The sequence below is a fragment of the Lagopus leucura genome, unplaced genomic scaffold (assembly GCF_019238085.1).
Source record: "Lagopus leucura isolate 7727_CA_CO unplaced genomic scaffold, USGS_WTPT01 Super-Scaffold_100019, whole genome shotgun sequence".
Classification (NCBI taxonomy): domain Eukaryota; kingdom Metazoa; phylum Chordata; class Aves; order Galliformes; family Phasianidae; genus Lagopus; species Lagopus leucura.
Genome location: NW_024962273.1, coordinates 9,787,192 through 9,800,145, shown reverse-complemented (window position 1 = coordinate 9,800,145; position 12,954 = coordinate 9,787,192). Strand labels below are relative to the sequence as shown.

The following is a 12,954-nucleotide window of genomic DNA, read 5'->3' as shown; positions in this document are numbered from 1 at the left end:
TTAAACAAGTTAGCATGTGTTTGTTCTTCTGAGAGGGTGCTGAGCGCACACGCAAATAGGCAGAATCAATAAATATATAAACCTGCTCTATTCTATAAATTGAAATTTTCAAGATTGAAGCACTGACACGTACTGAAAAGAGAGAGACATTTAGTTGAAGTGCATCATAAAGTACCAACATCTAAACTTACTGCATAGCTTCAATATCAAGCTCAGACATACTAAAGGCTACAAAAAAAAAAAAAACAACCAAATTCCTTTATACATTGGATTCAGCTTAAATGCCTCTCTCTAAAAGACACTGATTTTCCTCTCAAAAACAACAAATGTATTAGGTAGAGCCAAGAAATCAGCAATAAGCACAAAGTAATTAACCATCACCCATGGGTGAAACTTGCTTAGCCATTTCCTAAAAATTACTATCTTAAAAAAAAAAATCATAAATTTTCTGGAAAACTAAAAAGCTAACATTACCTCTACATAGACACAGGTGAAGTACCCTGAAGCTGGCTCCTGACAGGGAAACAGAAGAGTTGCTGAAAAAGTAAAATTCACTGCTGCCACTTGGGGAAAGGCTGATCGCTTCCCTCCTACTCACTTTTCTCAGCCTACAACCTGAACCAGAATTATGGCAATTTAATGCGGAGGACACCTTCACCCACATGAAACCCACACAGTTCTCCTCCAGCTACCTCCAAAAATAACTTACTGCTGCATGTGAGCATAGGCCTGGAATGAAGAAAAGCAGGTAGAGGTCTTGTTAACTTGATAGCAGGAACCAATCAACCCACCCATGAATGCATTTCAGGCCTCCAAATCAGGAAAGCAGTGGAGCTGCCAGAGCAAGTCCAGAAGAGGGCCACAAAGGTGATCAAAGAGCTGGAGCACCCCTTCTATGAAGACAGGCTGAGGGAGTTGGGCTTGTTTAGCTTGGAGAAGAGAAGGATCTGGGAAGTCCTAAGTGCAGCCTTCCAGTACTTGAGGGGAGCTTACAAGCAGGAGAGAAACTGACTTTTTACACAGGCTGATAGTGACAAGACAATAGGGAATTGCTTTGCATTAAAAGAGGAGATATTTCGGTTAGATGTTAGGAAAAAAATCTTTACTTAGAGAGCTGGCGTAGACTGCCCAAAGGAGGCAGGGATGGTCCCCCATCCTTGGAGGTGCTCAAGGCCAGGTTGGATGGGGTCCTGGGCAGCCTGAGCTGGTGGGTGGCAACCAGTCCATGGCAGATGGTTGTAACTAGATGATCTTCAGGGTCCTTTCCAACCTAAGCCATTTCGTGACTCTATTATAAGAGTTATTGGTGCTGTCTTTCCCTAGCAACATGACTTTCCACAGAAATTAAAGCTTTGAACAATACAAGAAATCATTTGGAAAACTTTTGGAAAAAATCCAGAGAAGTACATCCACAAATTTCTACATTCCTTTAATATAGTTTTATTTATTGAAGGTGGTAAAATCAAACTGGTTTCTGCTTAGCTTTAATAACCTCTCACGATAAAAAAGCACAAAAACAGAAACCAGATGAGCTTCTGAAGAAAATCAGCCCATTAGCAAAACTGTCCCCAAAAGACAATTTATTGTCTGACCAAGACTGGAGAGAATATGTCTCATTATAAACACATTTAGCATTTCAGAAGACATTTTGCTGTTAGCAAGTTGGAAGAAGCCCCATGCCTGTACTCACCAACCAGAACACACCATTGAGCAGTGCACTGCTTTCAACTGGTACATCCCATTACAACCATGTTCTGGGAGCTCTCCTATGAGCTGCACAGAGCTCAGCCTTGCTCTGCTATTTATACTGATAATTCTTTTAACAAGAAATATTAAGGCTGGACATCCTGTGTACAGGAACAGTGTAAAGGAGAAAATTGTTTTTTTTAGTTGAAATTTTTGAAAACATAACACATAATTAGATAGCAACTTGCAATCCAAGAGTTTGATGCCCTTTGTAAGCAACTAATTAAGCACCACAACACCCATAAGGTGAAGAGTTTAAGTTGACATGGCTGGATTGAAAGCTCTGACGCTCAGCCAAAGTGCAACTGTTCCGTCATTTTTAAGAAGACATTTTCATTGTTACAATGTTACTAGACCAGAAAACTACTGTCAGTGGGAACAACTAGTTAAAAATGGCTTTCATTTACAAAACCAAAAGCAAATAGACTGTTTCATTTCTGTGAATAGTTTAGTTCAAGTTCTCAAAATGCTTAGAAAACTCTGAGATCAGGTTAATGTTGTTGAGTACATGATTCATAAGAATTATGCAAAGGATCTAAAAGAGGAAACTGTCACTTTCACCATGCTTGGATGTTGGTCCTAAAATAAACTTCTTAAAACAGTTCATCAAAGGAATTCCAGTGACAAAGCCAACCTTTATCCCTTCACAGAGGACTTTAAGTCCCCTTTTACAGCATAGAGATTACTATATTTGGCCAAACCTAGATAACATTAAAGCCACTATCTCTGCAGAGAAGTACTATAAATAGTCAATATAAAACATTTTAAATTCTGCCTAGGAAGCATTTCAGTAAACAGTATTATCTATGAGTATTTTAGGGTTTGTCTATCAGACAATCTCATTCACGATAAAGTAAACTGCTTTACTTACATAATTCACCTTGTTGTTTGCCCGGAATTACTTGCATGGTCTCGGGAACTCCTTTCCTGATTTCATTTGACAATAGACTTTATATTTAACACACATACGTGTGAAAGGTCACGTCACGCTCCACTGTTCTCTGTTTGTCAAAGTTAATTCTCATTCAATGCATCAGGATGGGGAATGGTTTCATTCCTGGTTCAAAGTTTTTGCTCATTTGCATCTCAAAAAAGAATATTAACCCCAAACCTTCATCTTAGTTCCATCATCACCCTAATTTCTTCAGAAGAACATAATCTTGAAACAAATTTTGCTGCCAAAAAAATGACAGGAAATTATATTTTCATTGTGGATAAATTAGTCTCTGAATTTTACTTTCCATAACAATAAGCAGGAGATTATGAACTCATTCACAGGAAGTCCTGATAAGGTTCTAAAAAGGTTTGCTTTTATCCATTCAGGTCAGAGAGACATAAAAACATCACCTTTTCTCTCACAGAGATAAACTAACCCCTGAGATAAATGTAACATAGTAAGCAATATTGTGGCAGAAATGCCATTAGTAAAGGATCATGACTGTGTTTTACAGACCTACTCCTGGCAGCTGGGAAAGATCTTTGTACGTTGTTTGATGTTTGGCTGTGTTTTTTGTGTGTACTGTCTTTTTTTTTCCAAGGGAAAGAAAAATGTACGTTTCACAATATCACAGACTGAAAATATCACAGCAGAAATGGACATTTAAAGACTCCACATTTTAAAATAGAAATTAAGCAAAAACACACAGCAATTTCACATAATTTTAGCATAAAATTTTCTGCTGGTAGAGTGATTTGGGTTTGTTTTTTAATTGAAATTAGAGGTGGTTCCAAATGCCCAGGCCCAATCATTCCTGAAAATTAGAATATTTAATCTTCTCTGACACAGAATGTTGCAAACCCCTTCTCCCACTCAAAATCCCAAAGCAGGAGCAGGGCTCTGCTTTCAGGCCTCTGGAGCTGCGGCCTCCATGCTGATGGGGAAATCTGTGATCAGCTTGAACAGCCTGTAGAATGGTCAAGGCATTACAACAGCAATCTTAACAGTGAGCAAAAGTCCCCATTCGTTTTACTTCCACAGAATCACAGTGCTGCTGGGGTTGGAAGGAACCTCAAAGGCAATCTAGTCTCAACCCTCTACCCCAAGCAAGGTTGCCAACCATTAAATCAGGCCCAGCTCAGGCTGCCCAGGGCCCCATACAACCTGGCCCTGGATACCTCCAGGGAAGGCGCAGCCACAAGTTCCCTGGCAGCTCATGCCAGTGCCTCACCTTTCATTGACAGTCTGCTTTTCCAACTAATCTGGGAGAGTGGGAAAAGAGAATCATTGCCTATGGTCACTGGTGGAGGGAAACACGTGTCTCTGCACACATACACGCAGACCTTCCCACCTTTGCAAACTGTGGAGGAAATGTTTCTGCTCGTAAATCAGCAACAGGAAGCCAGATTCAATGGCTGGGCACAGCACCCTTCACATGCCTCTCAATTGCCTTGACACAATAACCTCCAGCTCATAAAAACTCGGATCTTATGACATTTTTGAACAGTGACAAAAACAAAACAAAATTACTTGCAGCGTTCTAATGTCAAAAGCCTCCCCTGGAGCATTTCCCCATAAGTAATGTGTGCACTTGCTTTTCTTCATCCAATTCATTAATCCGCATTGTCGAGGCACTACCCACTGCCACCACTGTGTTTCCAGGTGCACGTAAATGCTTCAAAACCATTCACAGTAATTTCCACCAGGGGTGGTTTCAGAGCACCCAGGCAAGAGCAAAGGCTCCAATACTGAACTCCTAGTGTGAAATGAGTCATTTGTACCAACTCGTGTTTCCTTTTTCTCTATTCATACTTAGTTATTCATTTCCCAACAGTGTACGAAGATGAGATGTTCCTAAGTTACCTCCTCTCTGCTCTCAGTACATGTGGGTAAAAACTACATGAAGCTGTGACCTGGCAAAGTAAAAGAGAGAAAGTAGGAAAAAAAATGTGTGTGTTGAATACTGAGCTTGATTCGCATGTGTTAATTTATTATTAATTTGTTTTTGCTTATTTAGTGACATAATTGAAACAAAATTTCAAAGAAGCATCACCCTAAACAGATAATAACCTTTACTAGGATTTAACTGTGCTGAATGACTTTTAGATCTGCAAATAATGATATACAGAAACAAGTGTGAACGAATAGAATACCATACTGATTAGTCTCATGTCACATCCAATGACTTGCATTCAATTTGAATGTCAAGCTAACCTTTGAGTACTGGAAAGAAGTAATTTCTCTATTACAAAAATTCACAAATGCCATCTATCACAAGAAATTTACATACCTACTGGAACAGTAATAATGGAAAAAAAGGGTATAAAGACAGAAAACATCTTCTACTGCAACACCTACTCCACTGTGATCACTCTGGGAAAACTATTCCCCTCACCTTTATTATCATAATTATGTTCTTAAATGCTCAGTAGAAAACCATTACAAGTATTTAACAGCTGATGACATTTTTGCCTTCAGTATTGCTAGTGGACCTTTACAACTTTGCCCAGCCACAACCAAAATGACAAAAGGCCAAACTGAAGTTGACCCAAGCCAGTGCAGACTTGCCCCAATTTCAGTGAGTTTCATATGAGATTCCACAGCAAGCAACCCCCTCTCAATTTTCCATTTGTCTCCACCCCCAATGTTAAGGAAATGTCAACTTGCTGTAGCCTTCAGAATCTTCAGAATTTTAATTTGATTTCACTGCATCATCTAATGGAGTTTATGCAGGCACAGTAAATAAAAGATGCAAGAAATCCATTTCTACTAAGTATCAGAAAATATAATTAATCAACATACTTAAGCTATATAAGAGAGTAGGCTACACAAGCAGTTTACAAGGAAGTCGCTTGTTTAAAGTGGTGATGGACAGAGCAAGGAGGAAAGCTGCCTGTTCCCAGCCCCATGTCTCAGAAGAAGTACTTACAGAGCTGTTACACAGTGTCAGGATCTGGCCTGACAGACACAGAAGTCATTCCCAAAGTGACTACAATAGCAGAGGTAAAATGTGTTAAGATTAGGTTAAACTGCAGCCCATAAAGATATCCAGCCACTACATTAAAATTTCAATCCCTTTTCCTTGGGGAGTGGACAGAGGGAACCTGGTGACATGCAGAAGCTCTTCTGCTCATCCACATAAGCCAAGACACAGCACTGTGTGGCTGACTGGTGGCTGAGCAGGTGCCAAGGGCTGTCACAAATGGACATCCTGCTTGAAATTACAGGCTGGCAAGGACTGCTCCAAGGGACCTGAACCCCAGCTGGGCTTTGCAATTCATCCCACAGAAGATGGTACCCATCTTTAACTTGCATCCCTTCATGACTTATCAGAAGGGTAAGCTTGTTACTGCTGAAAAAATAACCAAATTCAAATAATCCACTTTCTCAAAGCCATTGAGACACAGTTCAGGAAAAAAAAAAAAAAAAAAAAAAAAAGGAATAAGTTTAGTTAAAGCTGTTTCTCAAAGGAGGATGTTGAGGACATGTGGCAATCCTTCTCCTGTCCTGTAAATAAATTTACAGTCAACTGGTGACACTCCAAACTGCTTTTACACTTATTTTGGATCATGTGCTGCTGTCATCTTCATCCCTGGGCCATAGGTGCCAAGCTTTGGGAGAGTCCATCCTCCCCAGCAGCTGAGAGACAGCCTGCTCTTCTTACCTGACATTGTCATGCTTCTGGATGTAGATCTTATGAAACATCATATCTTCCTGCTTGGCATTAATGTCAGCTTTCATCTCCATGGCAACATGTCGAGGAAGTACAGAGAGCAGGAGACGCTCCTGTGGAGTCAGACAGATGAAGCAATTAAAGCACCTGCTGCCCAGTTAACAAACACACTTTGCTCCGCACTGGGGTGGAATGAAGTCACCACACTGGAGGTGATGAGTACAACCAAGCAGAACCATACCCATAAACCCAGCAGCTGATCCCCTGTTAAGGTATCTGCAATTCTATCCTGACCCCAAAACAAGAATGCAACACTCTTGCATTGGGCATTGTGATTAACAGTTGCCAGTTATTGCAAATGAAAGATCCACACAATTCAGAAATTGCACTTGCACATTCCTAGAAGGACCCTGCTATGTGATACCATCTGACCTTCCACACAGGCTCTCCACGCCATCATGAAGTCCCCTTTCCCATACCACCCCAGAACTCACACCCCAACACCTTCAGGCACCATTTAAAATCTCTTCTTCCCCTACCTAATAATATGAGCACATTCCCCATGCAGGTACAAACCTATTCTTAGCAAGTAACAAGTTAATAGGAATGCTCCAATAAAATGAGCATGAGAAGTTAGGCCAACTATGCAATACAGTGCTACACCTCTACACTTAAAACCACTACTAGTGCCCAGTTGAATTAAGACCCATACAACCACTCATCCCCCACAAGAGTGCTTCCAATAACCACCACCTGTCATCAGCATTTCACTGCTCTCCACCCTCACTCAGAACAACTAAATTGCATTTTTATTTACTGATAATAGCTTTAGTGTGACTTTCATAATACCGTTTTATGAGCTGTTCCAGATATAGTTTTGTATGCTAGGCAAAAATTAGTTGCATGACAAAACAATGACTTTCTGGTAACTTTCCTAAAAGCTCACACAAAAGCCAGCACTTGCTATTATTCTAAATTTGGTGGCAATTTTATGTAAAAGCTGTAGAATTTACACCTGCAGGTAATAAGCACCCTAGGGATGTATTTGTGTATTTCAGGGATCTCACCCAATTAATTCTGCCCATACCATTCACTCTCTGTATTCAATTTGATTCCCACTCACACCCTGCTCCTGAACAGGAGGGTTTTCGCCATGGTTGGAGAAGGTGCTGGGCATCTCCCCCAGATCCAGCACAGCCCAACTGGCAGGCAGTACTCTGGAACAGCTGAAAAATCCCCAAATCCCACACCTCATTCTCCTTTACTATTTTATTTCCCTGCAGTGAGCACAGGGAAGAAAAATGGCCTTCCTTCCTGATGACAGAGACCATGTAGAATAAACGAAGGTGCCTAACCCTATCTAACAGCTCATTAATTCTCAACAACACAGGGAACAGTAGGGCTCAAGCACCAGTCCTGACTCAGAGGGGTCAGCATTCCTGCACTAATTATTCACGTCACCAAACTTCTTGCCTGGACTTCAGTTATAAACACATCCTAGTTTCTGGTTTCTAATTTCTACGTTTTTTTTATTTTTCCTGAAAGTTCCTCATTAATTTCTTCCTCTAGGGAGGGAGATAAACTTTGAGGGAACCAAAAGGAGGTGAATGTGCTGAGTATATGTTCAGCATGCACTGAAACGTATCATAGGCTTCAGCACTGCCCAGTACTTACATTTTCCCCTTTCAACATGTACTTTAAAGAGACTGATTCTCACCTCCAGCCCCTGAGGAAGTAGTAATAACACAGGAGAAGATATGTTAGAGGGATGTCTGCTTTCCCAGCTCCAAACTGCAGCAGTCCTAACAAGATACTTGTTTTGTAAAGCACTCTCACCAGCATACTGCATGTGCTAGCATTCACACATCAAATTTTATATATATATTTATATATATATATGTATATATAAAAGATGATGAATCATGCACGTGTCCTCAGGCTTCTGCCAGCTATTAGCGTACTCCTCGAGCGCAAAAGCACAACACATTTTGAGTGTTTACCAGAGTAACTAGTGTTACATGCTGCTGTCATTTGCATATGATAATTGGCATCCCTCAAATGTGTGAAAGCTGCTATTCTACATGTGCATCCTCTAAATAACTCGGAGCTCACTGGAGAGTTCTGGGGCACCCCAGGTTGGAACATTCCCTGTGGGTGCAGCAGAGTGGAATGATTTTTTTTTTAATTGCTTGCAAAACAAGGACACGTTCGGGGGAGTGAATTTCTCAACTAATGCTCCAAGGGATTTTTCACACATTTCTGGCTAACTTTTGCAGGAGAACCCCCGGCCCTGCTCTTCCTGACACCACAGACACTTGCCAGACAGAACCCACCAATGTTTTCAACACATTCAGGATCTCTAGGAAACTAACACCTCTCTGAACTATCACTAAGTGGGAATAAAACTTAACAAATGAAATGACTGCATGCAACAGGAGCTATCTTCCACATAGGAACTAATTAGGAGACTGAGCTGCATGACAGAGCTGGACATTACCTTCATTCCCTATGCTGGGAACGTCAGAATCACTGAAATTAACCTTTGAAACTACCAAGAGGAGGCTGTCACAAGTGCTTTAGTAAAGCACAGGCCATCATAAAGACCTTGAAAACAAGAAAAAATCCCTTTACTTCAAATGGAGAGATGAAATTAAGGTCTCCACTAGAGTACAATTTGCATGTTGGCATTACGACTGAAACGTAGTGCAGCCCTCACTGAAAAATCACTTAGGCACAAGTGAGATGGCCGGGACTGCTGCATAACAGGGCATCAGTCTGACCTGATAACAAAAGCAAGAGCAAATTCATATATAATTCTCATTTCAGTGTACGATTCCAGCATAGTTCTACTGAATTATACATTAAACAAATGCATACTGAGGAGAACCAGTCTCTAGAATAGGCACAGATGAAAAAGTACAATACAGATCTACTCTATTTACGTAAGCACACATGGATATATGCATATGTGGGTGCATATATAGAACACACACATCTACACAATGACTCTACACTACATAGGAATTTTAACTATGTATTCTGCACTCCCCCAAGATGACCTCAAGGCATCAACAAATATTTAGTGTTTTATGTCTGACCATTTGTCCTCAGGTTTAGCAACACTGATTATTCATCACATGTTAAGTGATGCAGAGATGAAAAGAACGTGAAAACACATGAAAGCCAAGCAATGCTAGAACTGTGCACTTCTGACAACCACTTTTTTACTAAAATCTGAAGTATTTGCAGATTATTAAGGGCATTTTTTTTTTTTTTTAATCCAAGATTATTTTATTCTGGGCAAGGAAGAGAGTTACAGCTCTGCCCTAGGCTATCTCAGATAATGAAAGCATGAGGAGTGTCTATCTTGGATGGGACACTTTGGAATTTTATTTCTAATTTTGGGTGCTGGCAGAAACTTAATGAGGAAAAATATAGAGCCCTTTCATGGAGATAATATGCCTGCTTTTAATAGAGAACAACACACAGGAGCATCATTAGGTCTTCTGAAACAGGCAAATGAGTGTAACAGCACCGGGCAGTGCCATTCCCTTTCCGTCTGCACCTGTTTGGAGCCCAGCTCTCGCAGATGCAGGCTGAACTGACATTTATTTGCATCTGCTGTCACCTTAAGATTACCTCAATGCATTATGCATGGAAAAGCATCTGAACTGAACCTGGAAATCAATGTCAGGGCAGACTGTGGCAGCAAGTAATGTTATTAGGAGTCCCCAGCTGCCAGGATTCACCACTTCTGCTGGAAGTTCCGGAGGGCACGTCCAAGTGACTGGCTTTGACCTGTGTTTTTTTGATGTTCTGGCTTTCTTCTGCATGGTATGGCACCTTCTGGGGGCAGGGAAGAAAAAAGCCCTAAAGCTAGAGCATTTCTCAAGGCTTTTCTTTTGTGAATTACTTCTGACACAGAAGCTTCTAGCCCCAGAATGGCACATGCATTCTCAGCAGGGAGGACAGAGCTGTAATCAATAAATAAAATGGGTATTCCCTGGAGCTAATCCTTTTCTCCATCTCAAGGTGCCAAAGGAGTCCACTTGTTTCATCTTTCTGAAATTACATTAGTTACAAAGGAAAATGAAGCTTTGATCGTGAATGTGGTTTTCATACATATATTCTCAAAATAAAGCACATGTACATGCTATTCAACAGTAAGGTTAAACAGCTACTATGTCTAGCCAGAGGAAACTCATAAAACACTGCCAAAAACAGACCCAAAGATGCAGATGGGCTGAGACATGAGGGAAAATTAGGCCAGGTTGCCAAAGAAATGCAAAGATGCTTGATTCATTTGATTCATTCTCTTGATCTCTTTCCCAAGCCCACAACCAAGCTCCAAGATGTCTCCCAAGGGATGGAAGCCCCATTTCATGATTCATCTCAAGATGGACTGGACAGACTACTATGAGAAGTACAAAAGTACTTCAGGGTAGAGATGTGTATTAGCAAAGGAACATCCATGCTGGTCCAAAAGGAGCAGATGTGGTCAGCACCCCTGACAAGGCTGTTTGCTGGCAGCCATGGACCTTTTTATAGCAAATGAACATTGGAGTTGGTGATGAATCTCACTTCTCAGTTAAATACAGCTCACTTGAGGCCTACGTGGTGTGCAGAGGTATAAAAACAGAAAGTAAATTTTGAATAAGGCAGGAAGCAGACCCTCTTTGGGGGAATCAGGGAACAATATGTTCAATGGGGCAATTTCTACATTTTTCTCTACAACCCACCTTTCCTGTTGGCTGTGATTTTGCTGACAAGCACACCACACTTCAGACTCACAAACAGAGTGCATCTGAAGCCTGTGTGCTGCATCTAAATCCAACACACGGTGGCTTCAATGGGTACAAAAAAGCTGTGCAGACTATCTGCATACTATGTGATTTTCATCCACAGAGCACAGACCACAGGATTTTTGTAGACGTCTGCAGACAAATTCTTCAGCGTATTGCAGAATACTCCCTGAGTTCTCTTTCAAGCCTTTAAAAATCCTGCTCTTTCCTATCAGCCTCCTCTTGCTTGTATCAGTCATAAAGCAAGAGGCCTACAAATGCAATCCTAGAGGAACAATTTGCATGCTAATTGCATTTCAGCAGTTCCACTTTTTATTTCCCACTGTTGTTCTTACCTGCTGCTGGTTTTCCCTTTGAGAATGCAGCCTGGCTTGTATGCATTCCCTGGTCTCCTGGAAAGCCTGTCTTTGGGACACCTCTGCTGGGTAGTGGGTACACACGCCTACAATGTTTGTACAGGAGAAGATGAGAACATTGGAGACCAGCTGCAACAAAAGGGGAAAAAAAAACAAAGAGAAAATACTTGATTACACTTTGGAAACCTGCCATCAGTAACAAAGCAGCAGCCAGAACTTAGCCCATTCCACACCTCTTTGATCCAAGCCACAGGTAAACCTTAAGCTCCAATTTATTTCACTTCTCTAGTTTTCAAATATAAACCTTCTATATGTGGCCTCAAATATATGTTCTTAGCATTGTGTATTACTTCCCTGGTAAAATACAATAAAATAAAAAATACTAGCAATGCTATAGTCCTACCTTTGGTCATCCAAACCTTGGAACTACTGTGACAAAAATGCACCTAAAAATGCACCGTTACTTTGCCAGCTAAGAGTCAGCTAAGCTTCACGCAGACAGAGGAACACAAATATTTCCACATTTGCGTACTTACATATCTGGCTTGAAAACATGCCAAAGATATATATAACTGCTATTTTGAAACAGTGCTTCAAATAGTGAAGGGAAAATGCTGGTATTCACAGAGTTTAAGAGCAATCCTTTCTTTATGTAGTTCATCTCAAAAATTTATGTTAGTAGGTTAAAAAAAAAATTACATTTTCTACATTTCTATGAACATGGCTACAGAAAAGGTTATTAAGTCTGACATATATTTGGACTGGACATGTATAAAGGAAAAGCAACATCACTCCTCTGCTTCCACATGGATTATGTTTTGTAATAAAGCAGTCACATAACTTTCGCTGCAAACTAGTGTCGCAACTCTTATTTCCTAACCATTTTTTAATAAAAAGGAAAAAATAAAACATGTGCTGGCATTTGGTTCATGTATAATGTTCAAAACTACTTCTGACAGTATCATATAAATATTTTCCCCTGACAGAGGTCAAAATAAAACTTCTGGAGAGCTGCACAAACTGTACTGCATCTCTCTATGAGGACACTTATTCAAAATACCTCTGTTCTCTGTGGGGAAAGACTGTCAGACTTACAGGACTCTTAAATTAAAACAGAGACCTTTATTCTATTCCCTATAGACCAAATATAGTTTAAATACACCCTTTGCCTTTGTTACTAATAATTTCCAGAGCAGCCCCTTCACTGAAAACACAGGATCAGGTTCCAAAAGGCAGCACCCTCATAGGCATCACTCAGGCCACAAGCCAGCAGTGTGTGCTCAGAAGTCCCCAGGCCAGGGAGGAGAGGAGCTCTTCATATATCACCCACCAACATCCCAAAGAGCAACAGAAAGTCTGTTGGGATTACTCAAACATCTTGACTACATGCAAGCGATGAAGACATCGGAAATGGTTTTATTAACAACTCTGACCCGAGAC

General features: G+C 40.7%; 1 protein-coding gene across 2 annotated transcripts in view; it reads right to left on the bottom strand.

The window, feature by feature from the left end:
- ADCY5 (adenylate cyclase 5) overlaps positions 1 to 12,954 on the bottom strand; it is a 198,266-nt gene that overhangs the window by 74,678 nt on the left and 110,634 nt on the right. For both annotated transcript variants that reach the window (XM_042877718.1, XM_042877719.1), the window contains exons 2-3: positions 11,494 to 11,643; positions 6,348 to 6,469 (exon numbers count right to left, since the gene is read on the bottom strand). In XM_042877718.1, coding sequence (XP_042733652.1) covers positions 6,348 to 6,469; positions 11,494 to 11,643 — 272 coding nt within the window. The remainder of the gene's footprint in view (positions 1 to 6,347; positions 6,470 to 11,493; positions 11,644 to 12,954) is intronic.